Raw genomic sequence first — 19,391 nt, 5'->3', positions numbered from 1 at the left:
TACTCCACACAAGATAATGCTTTGTATTATAAATAAAAATCTCTTACTGTCATGTAGAAATAAATGTTTATTATCTCACAGAAAAAATTAATTCAACAGCAGCACAGCCGTTTTTTTATTGAACAATATTATTGATTTGTTGGACAAAATAAATCCCGATTGTGAATGTATTTCATGGATTTAAAATGCTCTATACAATGTTGCATGTATCTTGTTTTTTTTTCTTTTTTTTTTTAAACAGAAACAATCCTAATTCCACGCTTACATATGTTGCAATGTTATATTACTAATGTATCAGATGACCAATAAAATTCATAATATTTACAGAGTTGGCATAATCCTGCAAATGTCGAAATTCAATGTACCTACTGGAAAATATTAGATGCAATTAATTAAAGATGCGATTGTTTTGGCAAATTGGGAATTATTTGTATTTCAAGAATGTTTTTTATGTATGTCGCTAAAAAGCCATAAATGTGATTATAGGCAATGATATAATTTATATATTACTTCAGACTTTGCTAAAATTGGTTAGGCAACAGGCGCTATCCTATTCGTGTTCTCGCATATACATATACGCATGATATTTGTCAGAAGTACTTTCAAACTAGATGAAGGAAAAGGCTACTCCAATTATTATCACTTTAAGATGTTTAACTTTAGGGTATAAACTTGGCACAACAGTTTCAAATAATGGACGAGATACGCGCATATTTATAGGGCATGAAATGTGTGCCTATATAAGTGTTTTCTCAATTTACAGTCTGTAGAGGATCAATGTTTTTAGGATACTTATATTTAGAATTTTAGAGAAAAGTCTGTCCATTCTCTCTCTATTATTGTATAATCATCACTCTAGAAAATTACATGAATTTTATTAGCCACCTGATGTTTATGCAAGCTATATACACAAACGTCTACCCCAGATGTCAGATGTGTAACCATAATTTTCAATAAAATTGTTAGTCTTTCCCTTAAAACAAGAATGCAGTAGGAAGTTATTCGTCACATAAGTAAAAAAGATTGTGTGTGTGTGTGTGTGTGTACAATGTACAGTAATCTATATTAATGTAATAAATAACTTTATAGCCTGAATAACATATAATACCTAAGGGAGTATAAGTATATATTACAATATGGTTATATATGCACGTTGATAAAATTATATATGTAATATATTCTCCTGAAATAACTATTCCATCTGCATTCTTAAATCTTCTTTGACATTTTAAAAATAAATCAACGACCTAACAACACGAACTTTTCGCCGGTTCCGCTTCGACTAGATTAAAATCTAACCCACCAGGCCTAGCAAATCCAGTTTTAATGCCGTCCCAGCCATCTTCTACCTTGTATTCGCCGGTTTGTATCCTGTTATAAACTTCCTGCGTAACCGTTCGAAATGCTTCTTCAACATTTACACCGGTCTTCGCACTGGTTTCAATATGGTGTACACCGTGTTCGTCGGCAAACGCTCTGGCTTCCTCCTTCGAGACCTCCCGTCTGCCACCATTAGTTACTAGATCCAATTTACAGCCCACCAGAGCAAATACCGGGCGATGAGGCTCGATATGTCTGCGAGCCTCCATCATCCATTGGGGAATATGCTCGAAGCTTGCTCTATTACAAACGTCATACACAAGGAGCGCGCCTACGGAATTTCTGTAGTAAGACTTTGTAATTGACCTGTGAACAAAAAAAAAAAAAGACTTGATAACAAAGTGATCTCGTAAGAATCAACAAAGAAAAAAATTATAATGCAGAATACACGGCGAATAATTATAAATTTTTGCAAAAATATATGTTTCAACATGTTTACATACCTAAATCTCTCTTGACCAGCTGTATCCCATAATTGTAACTTTATCCTTGTACCATCTTTAACTTCTATTAAGCGTGCAAAAAAATCCACACCAACGGTTGGATCTGAAAGCTGAAATTGTACACATTATTAAAAAAACAAGGAAATCTTTTCTATCTTTTCATGTTACCTTCCTAATCGAGAAACTATCATCAGAACGTATTGATAAGAGTCATTCTATTTTATTATCTATTTTTTTTTCATAAAGATAAAGCTTTCTAATCTCAGAAAAGATCATAATATCAAATTTATCGACAATCAACCTTAAATATTGGATTTTGTTACTGTATCAATTTTAAACATTTTATTGCAATATTGGATTTGTTTCTTGCAGCCCAACTTTTTTGTCTCTTTTTCTTCGCTAACGTTTAAATATAACAGTGCAAAGAACAGATATATTGTCATTGCAATTATGTAAAGTATAACAACTCGATCGAGTTGAACGATAATATTTTAATAGATCAATAGCTATCCGAATAATTTATAGATCAATTAGCGGCGATGTGTAACTGAAAGGTATAGATACAGAAAATGACTTAGGGCAAACTCCGATTAATTAAATCAACAAAATTGCTTGCAGCAGGATTTACCACACAATGTCCCTGATTTCATCATTCTTCCCACGTGTCAAGCAACGAAAAGTTCAACAATTGCATTCGTATTAATAAAATAATACAAGCGTTACCCAATAAGTTAATCGGAGTTTGGTCGAGGTCAATCTTTATCTATCCCATCCTAGAAGAGGATAAAGAGAGAGAGAGAGAGAGAGAGTTACGTAGATCGCTAAATATACATCCTGATATACGTCGGAGCTGCCCGGACGTGTGAAACCTCGCCTAACCTAATTAAATCGCCGAGCCTTCGTGGAGACGACATTCGGAGCGGTCCAGCGAGAGCGCTCGGCGCGAAACTCGGTGGACCTTGGGGTCGGACCGTTCGGCCGCGAGTGCGTCGCGTGAAATCGCGACGTTCGCGCGTGACGAGACAGTGACGGGACAGGGTGTAAACAGGGGAAAGATATTGCGCAGGCAATTCCCAACAAGCGCGTGGGACACCGTCGTCCGAGAGGACGGCTGGGCTATAGGCTATAGGCCTCGTATCAATGTACCTCCGCGAACTTGCCGTCGGTGAAGTACTTGAGGAGGGAGCTCTTGCCGACCGTGCTGTCGCCGATCAGGATCAGCCGGAACTGGTAGTCGAAGATAGGCTCTACCATCTTGGCGGTGTCGCGCCGAATAATACACGCCTCCCCTCACGCACGACGGCCACGATGTCGATATAATCGGCCGCGCGCGTAATCAGCAGCGTGTCGAGTCGCGTGTCGTCCCTCAGGAAACCTCGCACATCTCTCTCGGTCACCTCGGCCACCTCGGCGTGCCTTGTCGTGAGCGCGCACAGAGTAGCAGTGTAGCAGCACACAGCTGACCGTGGCATCAATCATCGGAGCCAACTCCGACGAGCCACGACGAGCGATCACCGTGCGTGCGCGCGGCTTATACCAAGGCTCCAAGCTCCAATCTCCAATGCTCCAAAGGCTCACCTTCGCCCCCGCGGGACCCCTACCTCAACGCTCCGCTCGACGCTCCGCTCGACGCTCGACCGCGCGCGCGCTACTGCGCACAAATCTGTCCGTGTCACGGTGTCCGTCGCGCGACGCGCCCGTCGCGTCGCGGCGCCGCCGAGACGGCGGACGCGCGATCGCGACGACGACGACGCACGATGCACGACCATCACGACGCGCCCGTTCAAAAGTTCACTCTCGCGGTCTCGCGCCTGATGTTTACACTTCGTCAACCCTTCCGCCCCGTTCTTTTGTCCTACTTGATGCTTGCGTATTATGCGTATACGCGAATTCGAGTCTAGAAAGTAGGTATAAGAAAGTACAGTTGATTCATACTCTTTACCGCGATCTCGTATACGGCGCATTTGAATATATGTATTACTTAGCTTTTCTTTTAATTTCTTCCTCTTTTCCTCGAATTTCCATCGGATTTCTGATCATCGACAACAATGGTACAATTTAATTTAAAAAATTTTTAAAGGATTTTTAGTATACATCTGTATTCTTTTTTTCTTCATCTTCCATTATCTTTATTTTCTTTTTCTTTTTTTTTTCGGAAATTTATTAAATGTAATAAGCACATTTATGTATTATGAGACTAGACAAGATCAATGGACAAATAATTTATAGCTTAATATTAATTTAACACTTAAGAAGATATTCAATAGAGAAAAAAGTTATTCTTGAGCACACAATTTGATCGTGCAAAAGAAGACCTTTTGTTGTTAAATTTCTCACAAGTCCGAAATAAATGGCCGATGTCTTGAATTTCACATTGACAATAAATAATTGATTTTGTGCTTTTCATTTAATAATGCAAATCGAGTCCTAAATCGTTTCTGCTTTCCATTTGATTTGCGTCATCGTGCGACGATGACTCAAGTCGACCCTGACTAATTCTGCCTGAAAGATAAAGGAGAGGGGAGAAATAGTCCAAAGAAGAAACTATATAAAAGAACCCTGATGAATAATATTGTTGCGTCACCATTGTGTCGTTGGTACTGCCGCTGCTTTTGTTACCGATAAATCAAAATCAATACATCATAAACAAATCTTCATTTATTTGTTAAAGCTATTTATTAAATTATACGTATACAAATTTGTACGTATATAACTTGTTAATGAAAACAAATATTGAATGTCTCTCATTCGAGTGTATTTGTAGAACGTATTTAAAGAAAGCAATGAAAATTATAAGTCAATTTAACTTATTTTTTTATCTTATTCATATCGACAAATTGTGCTTTCATTACGCAAATAAATTAATTTTTAACTTACTCGGGATATATCGCGTGCATTAATTTCTATGTATGGTAAGTAAATGTCTTCCATTTATCGTATTGGAGTTATCGACTTGAGCTAACTCGAGTCGACACACGAGTGTCGCTAAACTAAAAGTCATGCAAATGGAAAGCGACCATCATGATGCTTGCTACGGATTTATTGGCTTATTAGCGTTAGAAGATGTGCGCGATATCTTCTACGTTATTGAACAATTGTAGAGATTATGAAAAATAACGATGCTTTTGGAAGAAGATTAAAATGTTAACTAAAAAAATTTTAATAAGAGGATTTGCAGATTTTGAAATCCGTTTCCTCTCTTTTCTCAAAACTCGAATCTCGAATGTTTCATTTTAAATGCGGGAAAGTGCAAGAAAGCGTGGCTAAAACAAACAGATTTGCCTTATCTTTCGAACTTTCTCTCTCCGCTTTCTCTCTCTTCGTTTCCCCCTTGCATCCCAACGACTTATGTACATATTAAGAGCGTTTTTTACGTTCTTTTGTAATTTTTCTTTTACACTATTCCAGTTTATAAGCAGCACATCGATTTCATTTCGAATGCAGAAGGTATAACGCATATAGCTGAAGACCTATTGTTGCTATTTTATTGACAGTCTAGGACGCGCTCCGAAATTTGCTGAGAGTACTGAAAATCTAAAGATACGTAACGTGAATTATAGATTTCTATTACTGTGAGTACTCTATTTCGGAATATGCACCCCTAAATTATCAATAAGTAGAATAACAGATATACGAATGGAATGAAGAATGAATGAACATCCTGAATGTATATAAATATATAAATCATATTGGCAAAATACAACTACATGCGCGATGTAAAAATATCTTACTCTAGAATGTTTTTATCCATTTTTTATTTAATACTTACCTTTTTTTATAACGAAAAAAACATCTTTAAATATATGTAACTTTTATTATATCTAAATGATAAACGTTGTAAATAATCCCATCGCGAAAGAATGATCTTTATTTCATTTAACCGAGATTTTATCGTGGGTTATTTTGGCGTGTATACTATTTACACTCTCGTGCTATGAATATGACGTTCTACTTGACACGCATCGGACGCTTTATACGTGCTAGTTGAATCGGCGCGACGGTTGTTAAACGCCTCGTAACGCGGTATTAATTTTTCAACGCCTCACACCAGTCACACCAGCGGTGAGCTTTCGCGAAGACAACTTATAACACGGTTTAACTTATAATTAACTTATAATACTAGATCGCCATTGAAAAAACTTATGCCGCTTGGTGTTAACCTCGGCACGTTAATCTCTCTCTCTCAGACTGGAAAATACTTTTTCTTTAAAAGTATTTTTATTTCATAGAAAAGGAAGGCAGAACACAATTGTTACAAACTAGGAAAGTGTACTTTTATAGTTTTTTTTTTACTATCTCCGTAAAGAAAAAAAGCATAAAGTTATTTCTCGTTGGTTTATAAATTATATTTTGTCTTCCTTTCCTTTGAGTGAAATAAGAATTTCTGAAGAAACCCAGTTTGAAAAGTTTATTAAACGGTGGAGATACTTTTAAAGAAATATTAGTCGCTAACGGAAAGTTAAAAGTCATTTGAATAAGATATCTGCTGATTCTAGCAAGGGCGCTACAATGGATCAGTTTGTTCTGCATGCTGCGCTATTTTTATTTTGTCATTGTAATTTGAAATTAATTTTTTGTTTTATTACGCAGACGGCGTCGCGTCATTATGCGTAACGTTATGTTACTTTTACATTATGATTCAGCATGCACGTTCACAATGTAAATTCAATTCAGAAATATCTACCGAATAGATAAATTTATTTTGCCTTTTAATTCTTACATTGCAGAGAATTTATTTTTATGGTGAGAGCGTAATTCATTTAATGTTTGGTGAAGCTATTATTATCGAAATATCTTTCAGAAATTTTTTAGAAATATTACGAGGCGATATTACAATATGAATTGCATTAACCTTTATTGTCACCTAGCTTTATTGTCATCTTTATTGTCATCTAGCAAATATTCTTAAAAACTATCAAAGAGTTAAAAAATTGCAGGACCTTGACATCAGGAGTAAAGATTAGGAAAAATTTAGAGCTGTATAAAAGTTGTAAATTAATTAGGAGTACGAATTTTTTTATTATGTATGTCTATTAAGTTTATTTAACAATATCTTGGTATTAAAAAATTAAATTTTATAATAAATATTAATATCACTGCGTTCATTTTTTAGAATAGCATTTTTTGAACTGTAACGATAACTTATTGAGAACGGTTTATTCTATTAACTTCATATTTGACATAAATGTTTATCATAATTGTTTGCGTCGGTTCATGGTAGTTTTTCCCAAATTTCAAAATCATTATTTATTTATTTATTTATTTTACAAGCTCGAATTTTTCAGTAAAAATATTATATTTGACATAATTCCCATTTTGCAAAATATTCGTTGTTTTTTTCCAAATCCGCTCGGTAAACCAATAATTTTATAACTCTAATGAATAAAAAAATGTAATTATACTGATTTCAGATCACTCTTGTTGAAGCTAGGATGGTTACCGTTGAAAAATGATTATTTTTCAAGACAGAATTGAATTAGGACACGCTGATGTTAATAAAATCAAATTGTTTTATACTAAAATATTGTTAAATGTATTATAATTAATATAGATGTACATAATAGAAAGTTCACACCTCTATTATTAACTTATAACTTTTTACAATTAACACCCCACATTTTGCTTAATTTTTACTCCTGCTAGAGTTCCGTAACTCCTTATGAAAGGGAAAGCAGATAGGTATGTATAGAATCGCAGGACTTTCCGTACAAGGTCTCCGTCGACAGTAGGTATATCGATATATCGACGCCGGTAGCCGGGTCGCGATATACGGCGAGAACTTCGTTTGCGCGCCGTTGCCGGGTGAATCGCGGCGGCGCGTGAACGGCGAGCGCGTGATTGGCCGGCCGGTGCGTCGGCCGACGCTCCGGATTGGCTGCCGCGGCTTGTGTACGTGACGACCGAGCGCGCGGGCGTCCGGGGTGAAGTGAGCCGCGACGCGACCGTGCCTGGCCGCGCCGAGCCGAGCCGAGCCGAAGTGAACCGCCGCGACCATTCGTACGCAACACGCGACGAATGTCGGTTGCGCGGCGGACGACGCGCGTCGGTTTCTTCTCACGCGAGTGCGAAACGTTCGCCGGTCGCAGAAAACAATCGTCGCTGATCGCGATCAAACGCGCGCGTGCGCGCGCGCACAAACGCACGCCTCGTCAAAATGTGATCGAATGATTCTCCTGCATCTTTTTTTTTCTCGAGACTCGTACTGTTTCTCTCTTTCTCGCGGAGGCGGAGGGAAGGAGCGCCGGCGAGTTTCGCGCTTCACGAGGACTCGCGGCTGATGGCGAACATGACACTTCCGTGAGGAGCCGAAGGTAATTTACAGTGTATTTATTCTAAAAAAACATGCTTCCGAAATAGTCACTTAAAATTTCTCCCATCCCCTGAAAAGAAGTAAAAGAATTGGAGATTTCACTTCGCGGCATCGCCATTTTTTTCTCTGGATCTTCAAATCCATTTTCTCTCTCTCTCTCTATGTCAATTTTTCTCTTTTCTTTAATTCTCACGACCAAGGCTGTCCACTAGTCACCTCTGTTTCACCTCACATTCACGCGCGGCGTTTAGCGGCGTCGCTTAGGCACCTTAGAAAGGCACGCAGGAACGCTCGAAACCGTTACGAGCGATCTCTGATTTTAAACGTGTGGAATTCCGGTCCATAGAAATAAATTCCTGCGGGAGAATTGATCGGGGTAGATCGGTCGTTAAACGAAACGGTTCTCGTTCTAGCGAGAGGACATCGACGGAACCTGTATATGCCCCGAGATGTGTAATTTCATTATTTAAATTTAAAATACAGAGATTCTCTCTCTCTCTCTCTCTCTCTCCTGTCTTGTCAAGCGCGACGGTTCAAATCTCCGCGCGCGGCGATGCGCGCGATTCGAGTTTTCGCCGCGGTGAATCTGCACGCATTCTTTGCGCGTTCATTAATGAACTCGCGCCACGCTATTCTGCAAGTTGAATCACATGAAGTTATTCAATGATAAAAACATAATATACATTTTCACTCACAAAATACAAAAATGTTAACGTTATAGCGATTTTAGCACAATATGAATATTTTATCGGTCAAACTACTCATAAATTACGTTTAGACAACTTCGTATAAGCAATTTTTATAGAGAGCGCGGTCTTTATAACAATATTTATAGTATTCTACTTTTTTTATTGTTTTATTATTCAAGCCGCGCTCTGCACTGTTTCGTTTTGAGCGCGTGAAAGTGCATGTGTAATGAAATGTGGAATCCTCGAATAACTTTGAAGTCGATATTAGCGACTAAAAGTGCCGTTCGATATGCAGAATACGAGACTTTTGACGAATCTGTTCTCGGAAGCGTACGCGTAATCATGTTGCGTCAATTATTTATCTATTAGCGCGAAGTCGATTATTTTACTCGGAACTTGACGCAACACAGGATTTGGGACAGGATGTATACCCAAAGCTTGCTATAAAAATGATCTTAATTTATGATGGAATTTTAGTCATAATTTTATACATGCGACTGTATATAATACAGAAAACTTTTAAAAAATTAGAATAAAATTTATATATAAAATACAATATATAATTATATGTAATTATATTATTTATATATAATTTACATTTATATTATGTTTTATATTTATATTAATTGTATTAATGTAATTATACATAACATTTTAATTAGATACCAAATATACAACTTTTAAATTTTGTGTTAAATTCTGGCAGTTTATTACAGATTGTCTAAAGTGTATCTTAGCTGATATATCTAATTCTGCAATTTTTTGTAGTTGATTGTGTAAGCTATACGATTATTAAATTTGTGAATTAATCCACAGTTTTAATGAATATTTTTACCGCGTTTAAATTCTCACGATGTTGCTATACAGAAGAGCTAATAATTCTTAAACACTGTGCTTTAAAATAATAGATATATTCTTCGAGGATATTTGCGACTTTTAAAAAAGAGAATATACTTCAGATTTCTACGTATAGGTACTATTTATATTGGAATAATCGGAAAACGATTATAATATTTATCTGAAAATATTGCGGTATCTCTCAAAATAAACTTGGTTCGGCAATCTGCAACGTGCAAAATTTTAGATTTGCATGGTCGATTGGAGTGAATGGAACACAAAGCGCAAACAACAAAGCTAAAGAAGAGCCAGTCAATACCTGCGCTCGAAACAATTTTTTCATTTACACGATAGTCCTGTTGGTTAGTTAACTGCGTACATTTCTCAAAGAAAATATTGTGTGAATAAAACTAGGTCAACTCTTTTTTAGCGAAACTGAATAAATGCGATATTTCTATGAGAGAGAGAGAGAGAGAAAGAGTCAACTGTTTCTTGAAAAAAGATTAACGCAGAAAGCAAAAACGACTGGATTAAAAGAAAATATATACAAATGCATATTCGCGGCGGGCTGAATTATTATTTAATACTATTCATCGACATACTTGAAGTGTATGACTTGTAAATTGATGTAAAATTAACTTATTTTTAATCTTATTTGCGTCGCGCGGATCCGTCTTGCTTTCTTCATTCGTCAAAAAATGACAATTTTTTATGATATGTAAAAAGCGTGAAATTGCCATAGCTTCCTGAGGAAGAGTGCTTTTTGGCGGAGCCGTATGCCTTCGGCAATTGCGACCACGGTCTCCACGGCCCACTGCATTGTCGCAATTCGTCGAGAAGCGGCGCGTTTTTCTCATCGTAACATTAATCTCACCGTGCTTCCGGGAGATAGCCTGGATCGCGGCCGCGTCGCGAGTACGTCGCTCTACCGCGGTGCCTAGAATGGCGCGAGCTTTTTGCCCATCGACAGGGCCGGTTTGACCCTTTCGGTGCAACGGCTCTGTAATCGTTGGGAGGAAAATCGCGGATTTCTTCGCGAGATTCCATTCCGCACACCGGCCGTTAATACATCGCGTTGCCGGTGTCGGATTATCCATTAGGCGCATTAGACATGCGTTTTGCGTTCGAACGGGCCTCGCAATGAATCGCGCGATTTGAAAATTGATATACGGGAATGAAATCTGTGAGACGAAACTGCGAGTAGCGAGCAGTAGCGAGTAAGTTTACAGCTGTGATTTATATCATTTTCTGCTCTATGAGCAAATTTTTATCTATATAGATAACATATCAATAAATCTGCATTTTGTAATTCACGGCAATTACACTTCTGCCTCGTTAGATATCGAATTGTTGAAACGTTATGTGTTATGTTATTGTTATGTCATAACAATAACAATATTATTATGTTGTTTCTATACAGATCGCCAAGCATTATTGAAATAGAGATATTTTTGCTTTAACAAGGCAACCGATCAGATCGAGGGATGTACGCGATACGCGAAACCAAGGCATTGACCCTAGTACGAAACCTACTTTATGTAACGCATACATACTATGCGTTTGTCCAATGGACTACTTTTTTAAAAGAGTATATCCCAGTATTAGAAATATAGTTAGCTATTGCGTACCAGAGAAAGCTCTAGGAAGCAGTATTTTTTTTTTAAATCAAACATTTCAGTATTTTATCGGACGATAAATTATCCGGGTATAACTTTAGTATTCAATTACATTGCGACGAAGATCTATCAGATCTCGCATTGTTGATCTTTGTTGGCAAGTGTGGAACTCTCTTCGTCGTCCTGGTGAAATTAATGATTGCGAAGTGCAAGAAAACCGAGAGCTCGAGGAGCTCAACAATGTTGCACTGTGTGCGCGAAGTAATCTTAAGTTGATCGTCACACCGTGATGACAGATTACAAGAGACTTCTGTGGGCTCGAAAGTGAACGATAGTTCGATCCCCCCCTTTTGAATGCATATAAAATCTCTTTCATGTAAATAGTCGTTCGAATTTATTTTCGAAAGTTTTGGAGTAATTATTTGGAGTAATTCTTTCGAATAAAGATTCGAATTGCTTTAAATATTATTAGAAAACTAAAAATTTTCGAAATTTTGTTGATAAATCTTGAGAATTTTGTATGTTTTTTTGTGAATGTTTAAAAAATTTTTCCTTAGAAGTTACAGCTTGAATATCTGAAATATTTTAAAATGTTTTACAATAAAAATATTTTAAAACGTTTAAAATAAAATTGCCTGTGTATACATATATAAAATAGAAAGTAAATTAAAATAATAATATAAATTATTATTTAATATTATAAAAGAAAACAGTATATTTTTGAAACCTTGAAGACTTTAAAAAATTGTTTAATTTTAAATAATATTTGAAAGTATTCGAGATTTTCGTCACACATGTCCAAATTCGATATGGCATTATAGCTCATTATCTTTATATTGTATTTAGTAATTTGGCTTTTTTTAACTCAATTCTACTAAAAATTGCATTGTACGTTAGTTTTCATTCAATAAGCTTGAAAATAATTGCTGCTCTCTTTACTTTTATCAATATATGCATAAATATAATAAAGATCTATTTAAAAAATTATAGCGCGCACAATTCATATATTTTTTATCTTATACATTTTATATTGTTTTAGTTATAAAAATTAGTAACAATGCGGGTATATATAAATATTTTATTTTATGTAGGTACACGTTGACGCGAGTAATAAGATACTCTAGAGCAGAGTTATGATAACATATTTAACATATTTAACTTTACTTTGTAATCTCGATTGCCATAAACATTATTAGCTGCTCACGGTGATCTTAGAGTAACAGCTACCTATAGATCGTTTCCATAGTACCGTTGTGAGTTTCTGTTGCATACGTGTTATTATTAGCATGCTATATACGTCTGTTAGCACTAGGTCCTTCAGGTTGATTATACAGATAGTTTTCGTGTAAATTACAAACGGCATGTTGGTAATTATAAAACACACTATGTACTATGCTACCACATATTAGGTCATCAAACAACTTGTATCGAGCAATCGCTCCATTTTACAATTATGTCGTCAAGGCTGAAACTTCGTTCGAAGGCTTCTAAAGAACCTAGAACGCAAGATATCAATTAATTACAGAATATGAAAACCTCCTTAACTTTGTTGTTCATATTACATTTTAATACAGTAGCAATTTTATACGGTAGAATATAATATAAGTTTCAAGAATTGAAAGTTTTTAATAAGCACGATCAAGAAAATTGTTTTGTCAATTTGAAAGTTGTCGAGGAACTGACAACGCGACTGACAATGCGTAGTTAGGAAATTTATATATATCAGGAACAAGAAGTAAAGATATTTACGATGTAACGTGCAATATTTAACATTTTATTTATGATTAGAATATCTATTTTATATGGACTTTATTGTGTTATTCGTAATAAAATACGCTTAATCTTAATATTAAAAATTATCGCGATATTCGTAAGTTAGGCAATTAAAACGATTGTTTGATTTATTTTATATTTTAGTTTATTTTATTAATCTAAGTTATTTTTCTATTCTTTAAAAACAATGATAAATATTTAGACGGAGTATCTAATGCATCTTAATTAATCAAGCAAGTTAGAAATTTGAGAAGATAATACTTTATAAATATTAATGTTAATAATTTGCTCACTTACAATGATAAACTTATTACCTGTAACGATAAATTCACAATTGTTAATGTCTGTAAGTACGGTTTTTAATATTTAAGAAAAGATTTAATGGATTTCGTAGAGTTATATACGTGTAATTATTTGTAATTTAACAGAATGCTTTAGTAACTGTGCTTGCGGTCTTTTATCTCATAAAAGCAGTGTATAGTCTTTTAATGCAATTGAAAGTTTCAACTTTAAGGCAACGAGTATAAAGTCTTGAGTAGCGTAATCGATATTACGGCTGATGCGTATCATCTCTCTTACGTTATGTCCTCTGCTCATAGGAAAACTTGTCTATAGAATGTAGTTATGATAGTTTACGTTCTACTTTGCCACGTCATTCGCGATGTAAATTATGAGCAGATAATCATTGCTGTGTAATACTACATTGCTGTTCTACATAATTACATATGTCCGATACGAATCCTTCGGAAAATATTACAAATCAACAGTGAGCAAATATTTTTCTTTAATATCAAGTTATGTCGATTTCTTTTTATTAAAATCTAAATTGAAATATTTTGCGACAAAGAAGAAAACAAACTTCTTTCTCATTCAGCGTTTATAGATAAGGAAACGATTTATATTTGCCAAATAATCACGGTAAAATGGCATTACATTATTTTATTAAATAATATAATGAATTTGGAACATTTTGTGCTTTTTAAATGTTGCAACGTCCTATATTACAAAGTTGCGCGCGAAAATTACGAGAGGCAAAAGCTTTATAAACTGCAATATGTGCAAAAAGTCCGGCAACAGCAACGCCCTAATCAAACTGATGAGAATATTACTCGGTTCGCGGGTTTCATCAGAGCCGTGTTAGGAACTTTTATTAATTTTCCTATAATAACGTTAATATAAACTAGAGTAATCAATTGTAATAAATTCATCGGCAGAGCGTACTCTGAGGAAATAATATAATTACAGGAACAGGCGCTGGGTGTGTATTTCGCGCTTCCACGCCGTTTCGTTCACGGCGAACTTTTCCCGAATTTGGCCGACTGGCGCCTATTTATATCGCGCCCGTTAAATTGTCTGCGGTACACGTCCACGGCGGGTCCGACTACAGGCACTTCGGCCGGCCGAATCATCGAATTAAAAAGGGCACATCCTTGGCGGTTGCGGCAGAATCGATCTTGCCTCGTCGGCCTCAACTCGCCGAACTCGCTAATTGCCGGGATTACCAAATCCGCGCTTGGGGCGTACGAGCGTACGATTGCGATGTATAACACATGCGATCGTTGTAAATCAACTTTGATTAACGTTAACGTTGCGGACTCGCCTGTTATATCTATTGCAGTTGTTAATGTTGCGTTCTAAAAGGTTCTAAAAATATAAAGCTTCTATAATTAAACTTTGATTAGAACGATAATATCTGCATTGAGAAAAAAGATCGTTTAGGTGACACTCAAAAAAGAGGACGCGCGGTTATCCTCTTTTAAATAAATATCAAATTATAATTGAACAAATTATAGACATAATTGCAACAAATTATTGCAATAAATTATTGTATTATTGCAACTAAAATACGCGTTTTCAATCGTTTCAGTGATTATGATTATTATAACAATTGTAACTAATTACGTTTCGGCGGATAACACATCTTACATTTATCGTCGAAACTGGATCAAACGTGAAAATCTTTGCGGATCCACTCGTTCGATATTTATCTCGCTATATCGGGGAAGATACGCGTTTTGAATATACAACTCAGAAATGATCGTACGACAGTTTTCAGGTGACACGTCGGAGATGGACACGTCCCGGTGGACGCGTGGGCGCCGTCGACGGTAAAGTGCAGGGCAATACGCGCGCCAGGTGTAAATAAAAACCGCCGTAAGCGCGGCCGAGCGTAACAACCGCCCGGTCCTTTCTTCCGTGGCATTGTCAGCTGGCCGGCACGTTTGTTCCGATCTCTTTGTGAGTCGACCGCGCTCGGCCGTGGTTACCTTTCCTTTCCCGTGCGAAGCCGGGATGCCCTTCTATTTGCATAAGAATTCCGCGCAAACGCGGCCCGCGACCCGCGGTAATGGAAAAACTCTCTTCGGATGAAGAGACCGCGGGATCTTCCCGCTTTGCCCGGACGTGTCCTCGTTTTACGAGACACCTCGCAAACCTGCGAACCAAATGGAATCGGAGCGTATTGCTCCTTTCGTAATATAGCGCGTCGCGATCGAACAAGAAATGTGACAGTCGGAAGTTAAACACTGTCCGTTTTAAAACTTCGTTTTAACGCTTATTTTTAGACTGCGAAACGAAATGCCAAGGCGAAAAAAAATAACAGCTGATACTTCTCGGTTTCGTGAAACGGGACGCTTCGTGTCAGATTCTTAGAAGATAAACCGATCAATTCCGTGAAATAAACAGTGGAGAAAATTGATGAAATCATAAACTAATGTATACTCTGAGATTAATTAAAATTAAGAAATTTACAGATCAACTTTGGCCTCTGAGAGGCCACATGTTCTTCACACGATCGTATATATAAAGGAAAACTGCATTTACTGGGAAGTTGACAAACGCAGATATTATGAAGTCAATTACTCTAAAGAATGCGTTGGAATGAAAATGAATGATCTTTGGCTACCGGCTAAACGTTAAAATTAGTATCGAGTTCGATGCACCAAAACACGTTCCGCAACGTGCAACCGATAAGCCTGATATCGAAGCACGTTAACCGGATGCGCTTAAGGTACACAGACGTTGCGGGCATCTGTTTCCGTTTAAAACCCCCGCTTAATCCCTCGGTAATCATCGAAAGTTTATATTTATCAGTGATGCATCCCGAACCTGTTTTTTTTAGCGTCGCTCGTTTTTCAAAGTTCTCTAAAAAAATCGCAGTGCGATTTTAATCTTGGAATATGCTTTACATCAAGTTTAAGTTTCCCGATTCAGGTTTAATCGTGAGCGTTTCCCATTTAAAAATTAAAACACGAAAGGTTCGTTACGTCGGGAGCTATTTATGAACTTTCGAAGCTCGCGAGTTCTTGAACTTCCGTGACGCCGGACAGAAGTTCGTCTCCCCTTGTTTTTATGGGAGGAGCTTGAGTAAACGTCCATTAAGCCACCCCGCGGCTTAAGAATGAGAAGATCGGATTTTAAAGAGGACTCGCGTTATTCCCCGTTGGCCCGGTTCGGGCGCAAGCACGTTCTCCCGTCTCTAGCCGTTCGATTCTGCGCTGCGATATTTTTTTTTTGCCAATTTTTTTTCTCGGGGACGCGAGTTATAAATTTTATGATTTATTCGTCCCGCTCCCACTCGCGGGGCGAGTGGGCCAGAAATATATACGTAGAGACGGGCAGCAGCATGGGCACCGGCCATTATATAGCCAACCGTGTATGAATTACGGCTGTGTGCATGCCAGTGACGTGCAGTCATCGGCCCAACGGCCGATGCCGATAGCCCTTTGGCTTGGACCCTATACTTAGCGGATAATCGACGCGATATACTGCGCTTATTAGCGGGTATAATAAGCCACATGCCGAACCCACAGGGCCTTCGAGATTCGTTCCGGCGTTCCGTTAAGTAGCCTGCCCTTTCCCTTCCTGCGCCCTACCCTCTTCCCTCCCACGCCTCCTTTCCTATCTGTCTCTGTTCTTCTTTGGAAGCGAAACGCGGAATACTTCGAGGGAGTCCCGAAAGAAGCGCGTGCACAATAACAGTGCTTAATCAATGATGTTACGGCATTGACATTGTAACGACAAAACTCACGAAAAAAGTACACACGCGGAGAAAGAAGATTTTGCTGATGTATATAGTGAAATTGCATGGTTGTTACTGCATGTCTGATGTAAAAGAAATCAAATTTCTCTATTATAAACTATTCGCTATAGATATCACAAACTCATTACATCGAATAATCTTGATGCTAAGTGAACTTGTTCATAAAACGGAGTTCCTGTTAAAGCTTTAGCTGGCTGCTAAATAGAGCCTATCCTTAACTTTAACTGATACATTTCGCTGTTACGGAGAAACAATGTTATTATAACGTAATACTTTGCAGACTCGGTAAAATTGTTATTGACAAATAATTCAGCATTCTTAAGAAATGTTTTAGTTGTCCGCATAGTAATTAACAACGTTTGCTACGACAGCGCAAAACATGCAATGCTCAGCGAATACTTATTTCTCCGTGTATGTGTGCGTATCGCTTTTCAGAAAATATTTTCTAATCTGAATTTATGATAACAGAACGAATATGTTTGCATTTGTATTACGAAATTGTGTGTTTGGAGATTTCTCAAGAAATTTATACGAAAAGAGTTGTCACGAATGGAATCTGTTCCGAGTTCCGAGTATATACGTAATGTATATATAATGTACTACAATTATTTTTTTACCAACAAATTACGAATGACGATCATTAGACATTAGAAAGAACAACAAATTTTTATATTATATATAATATAGACGATTAAGACTCTAAAATTTTATTTGAATTCAGTTTCGTAGATATACAAATAGATAAGAGAAATTTTTTTATTTTTTTATTTAATTCGAAAGATCTTTATGCATTTAAAATACGGAAATATTCTATTAGGAAGTATATGTCAGAGTTGATCACGGAGATAAAATAAAATGGAATATAAAAAGTTGTTGGGAACAATAATATGTCTCTCTTTCATATTTTTGCTAAGAGAAAGTCAATTCTGAATTGATCGACAAATTTGGTGATGAGAAAATTGTATATAGGGGGTTCATATCTGTGAAATTTACTGTAATTATATAATTAGCGATTATATACGTGTAGCTATATTTATTGTCTATTGATGATCAGTAAAAGAAAAAAAAATGGAGATGCCGGGGATCGAACCCGGGGCCTTTCACATGCAAAGCGAACGCTCTACCACTGAGCTACATCCCCTGACGACAGGTGATCGTTCCGATTGCAACTATTCTTATTGCCTTTGTTAAAGCAGAAAACGTGGAGTAAAAAAAATTCAATTACGCACACAGTTTTATAAAAATTAACCCAATATCTTGGTTTTTTGTATAAAATTCACTTAAATAAATATATATAATACTTATATATATATATATTAATATTTTTAATCAAGATTTTGATTATTTAATCTTTTTTTTCAATTATTTGGATTAAATAATATATTATTTAATCAAGATACTGATGAAATTAGTGAGTTAGTAGCAGCATTATTTTGAGAGCATTTTAGTGCTGCTGCTAGAGAGAGCTTATTAATTTAATCATTACATCTTGATTAAGGATACTAAAATATACGTGAATTTTGTACCAAGAATTAACCAGAGATATTAACCAGCATGTAGCTAAGTTTTATGAATCCACGTACGCAGTGGATAAAAAAAAGTATTTGCACACCCAGTTTTGTTACAATAACTTTATTCGAAAGAATAATACATAAGTACGAACTGTGTCGATAAGTAACTTATCTATTACATATACTGTATGTAATAAATTAGTTATGGACACAATTCGTACTTATGTATTATTCTTTCGACTAAAGTTATTGTAACAGAACTGGGTGTGCAAAAAACTTTTTTGATCCACGTATGTAATCTACTTATTTTAATATCTTCAGGGTATATTGATTAAATTAGTAAGCTAGCAGCAGTATTATTTTAAGAGCATTATCATTTTCGCGAGAGTATAATGCCAGTCTACATTCTATAGATTATGCCGATACATTGCTATTGTCTTCTAGAAGATGGTTTTACACCGGCAAGATCGACTCGGTAACTATTCGCTGCCCCGGCAACTGCCTCTTCTCGATCAGTAAAAAGCAGGCTCGCGATTATAGAGAGCGTAAAGGGCCGCGGAGAATCAAAGGGACTCGGAGGGCATTCGTGGTTGCGCCAGGGCGGACCGGAGCGCTCTCGCATAATGTACCATTGTTGTTTTGTTAATGTCGAGCGAGGCCGCGCGTCGCTCCGTATCGTTCCTGAAGAATCTCGCAATAATGCGCGTCGCACAGTAATTCCGGCGAGAGGGATGCAAGGACGCGACTCGCGCTCTTTGCGCTTTCGTTCGTCTCGGCGCGGCGCGGCCGG

The 19,391-nt window shown here is 36.9% G+C and overlaps 2 protein-coding genes and 1 non-coding gene across 4 annotated transcripts in view; 1 reads left to right on the top strand and 2 right to left on the bottom strand.

Annotated features, from left to right (window-relative positions):
- Positions 1 to 47: 47 nt before the first annotated feature.
- On the bottom strand, positions 48 to 3,491 carry LOC139808857 (ras-related protein Rab-39B-like). The gene is made up of 3 exons (XM_071771324.1): positions 2,970 to 3,491; positions 1,824 to 1,933; positions 48 to 1,686 (listed from the first exon to the last, which is right to left on the bottom strand). Exons 1-3 carry the CDS (start codon positions 3,075 to 3,077, stop codon positions 1,248 to 1,250), a joined length of 657 nt encoding a protein of 218 aa, XP_071627425.1. The 5' UTR covers positions 3,078 to 3,491; the 3' UTR covers positions 48 to 1,247.
- Positions 3,492 to 7,803: 4,312 nt separating this feature from the next.
- The window catches only part of LOC139808842 (uncharacterized), a 31,420-nt gene continuing 19,832 nt past the window's right edge, over positions 7,804 to 19,391 (top strand). For both annotated transcript variants that reach the window (XM_071771286.1, XM_071771285.1), the window contains exon 1: positions 7,804 to 8,134. The gene's annotated coding sequence lies outside the window, so the exon portion shown is untranslated. The remainder of the gene's footprint in view (positions 8,135 to 19,391) is intronic.
- On the bottom strand, positions 18,160 to 18,231 carry Trnaa-ugc (transfer RNA alanine (anticodon UGC)). The gene has a single exon. It is a non-coding gene; the product is annotated as a tRNA-Ala (tRNA).

This window comes from Temnothorax longispinosus, chromosome 2, assembly GCF_030848805.1.
Source record: "Temnothorax longispinosus isolate EJ_2023e chromosome 2, Tlon_JGU_v1, whole genome shotgun sequence".
In the NCBI taxonomy this organism is placed as follows: Eukaryota; Metazoa; Arthropoda; class Insecta; order Hymenoptera; family Formicidae; genus Temnothorax; species Temnothorax longispinosus.
The sequence above is the reverse complement of the archived record's forward strand: the minus strand, read 5'-3'. Positions and strand labels throughout refer to the sequence as shown.

What these genes read in the sequence shown, in the direction of transcription:
- LOC139808857 (XM_071771324.1), bottom strand. Translation starts at nt 3,077, where the DNA reads ATGGTAGAGCCTATCTTCGACTACCAGTTCCGGCTGATCCTGATCGGC. An exon ending in CCGACGGCAAGTTCGCGGAG is followed by an intron (nt 1,934 to 2,969) that starts GTACATTGATAC and finishes GTACAATTTCAG; the next exon opens with CTTTCAGATCCAACCGTTGG. An exon ending in GCTGGTCAAGAGAGATTTAG is followed by an intron (nt 1,687 to 1,823) that starts GTATGTAAACAT and finishes TTTTGTTCACAG; the next exon opens with GTCAATTACAAAGTCTTACT.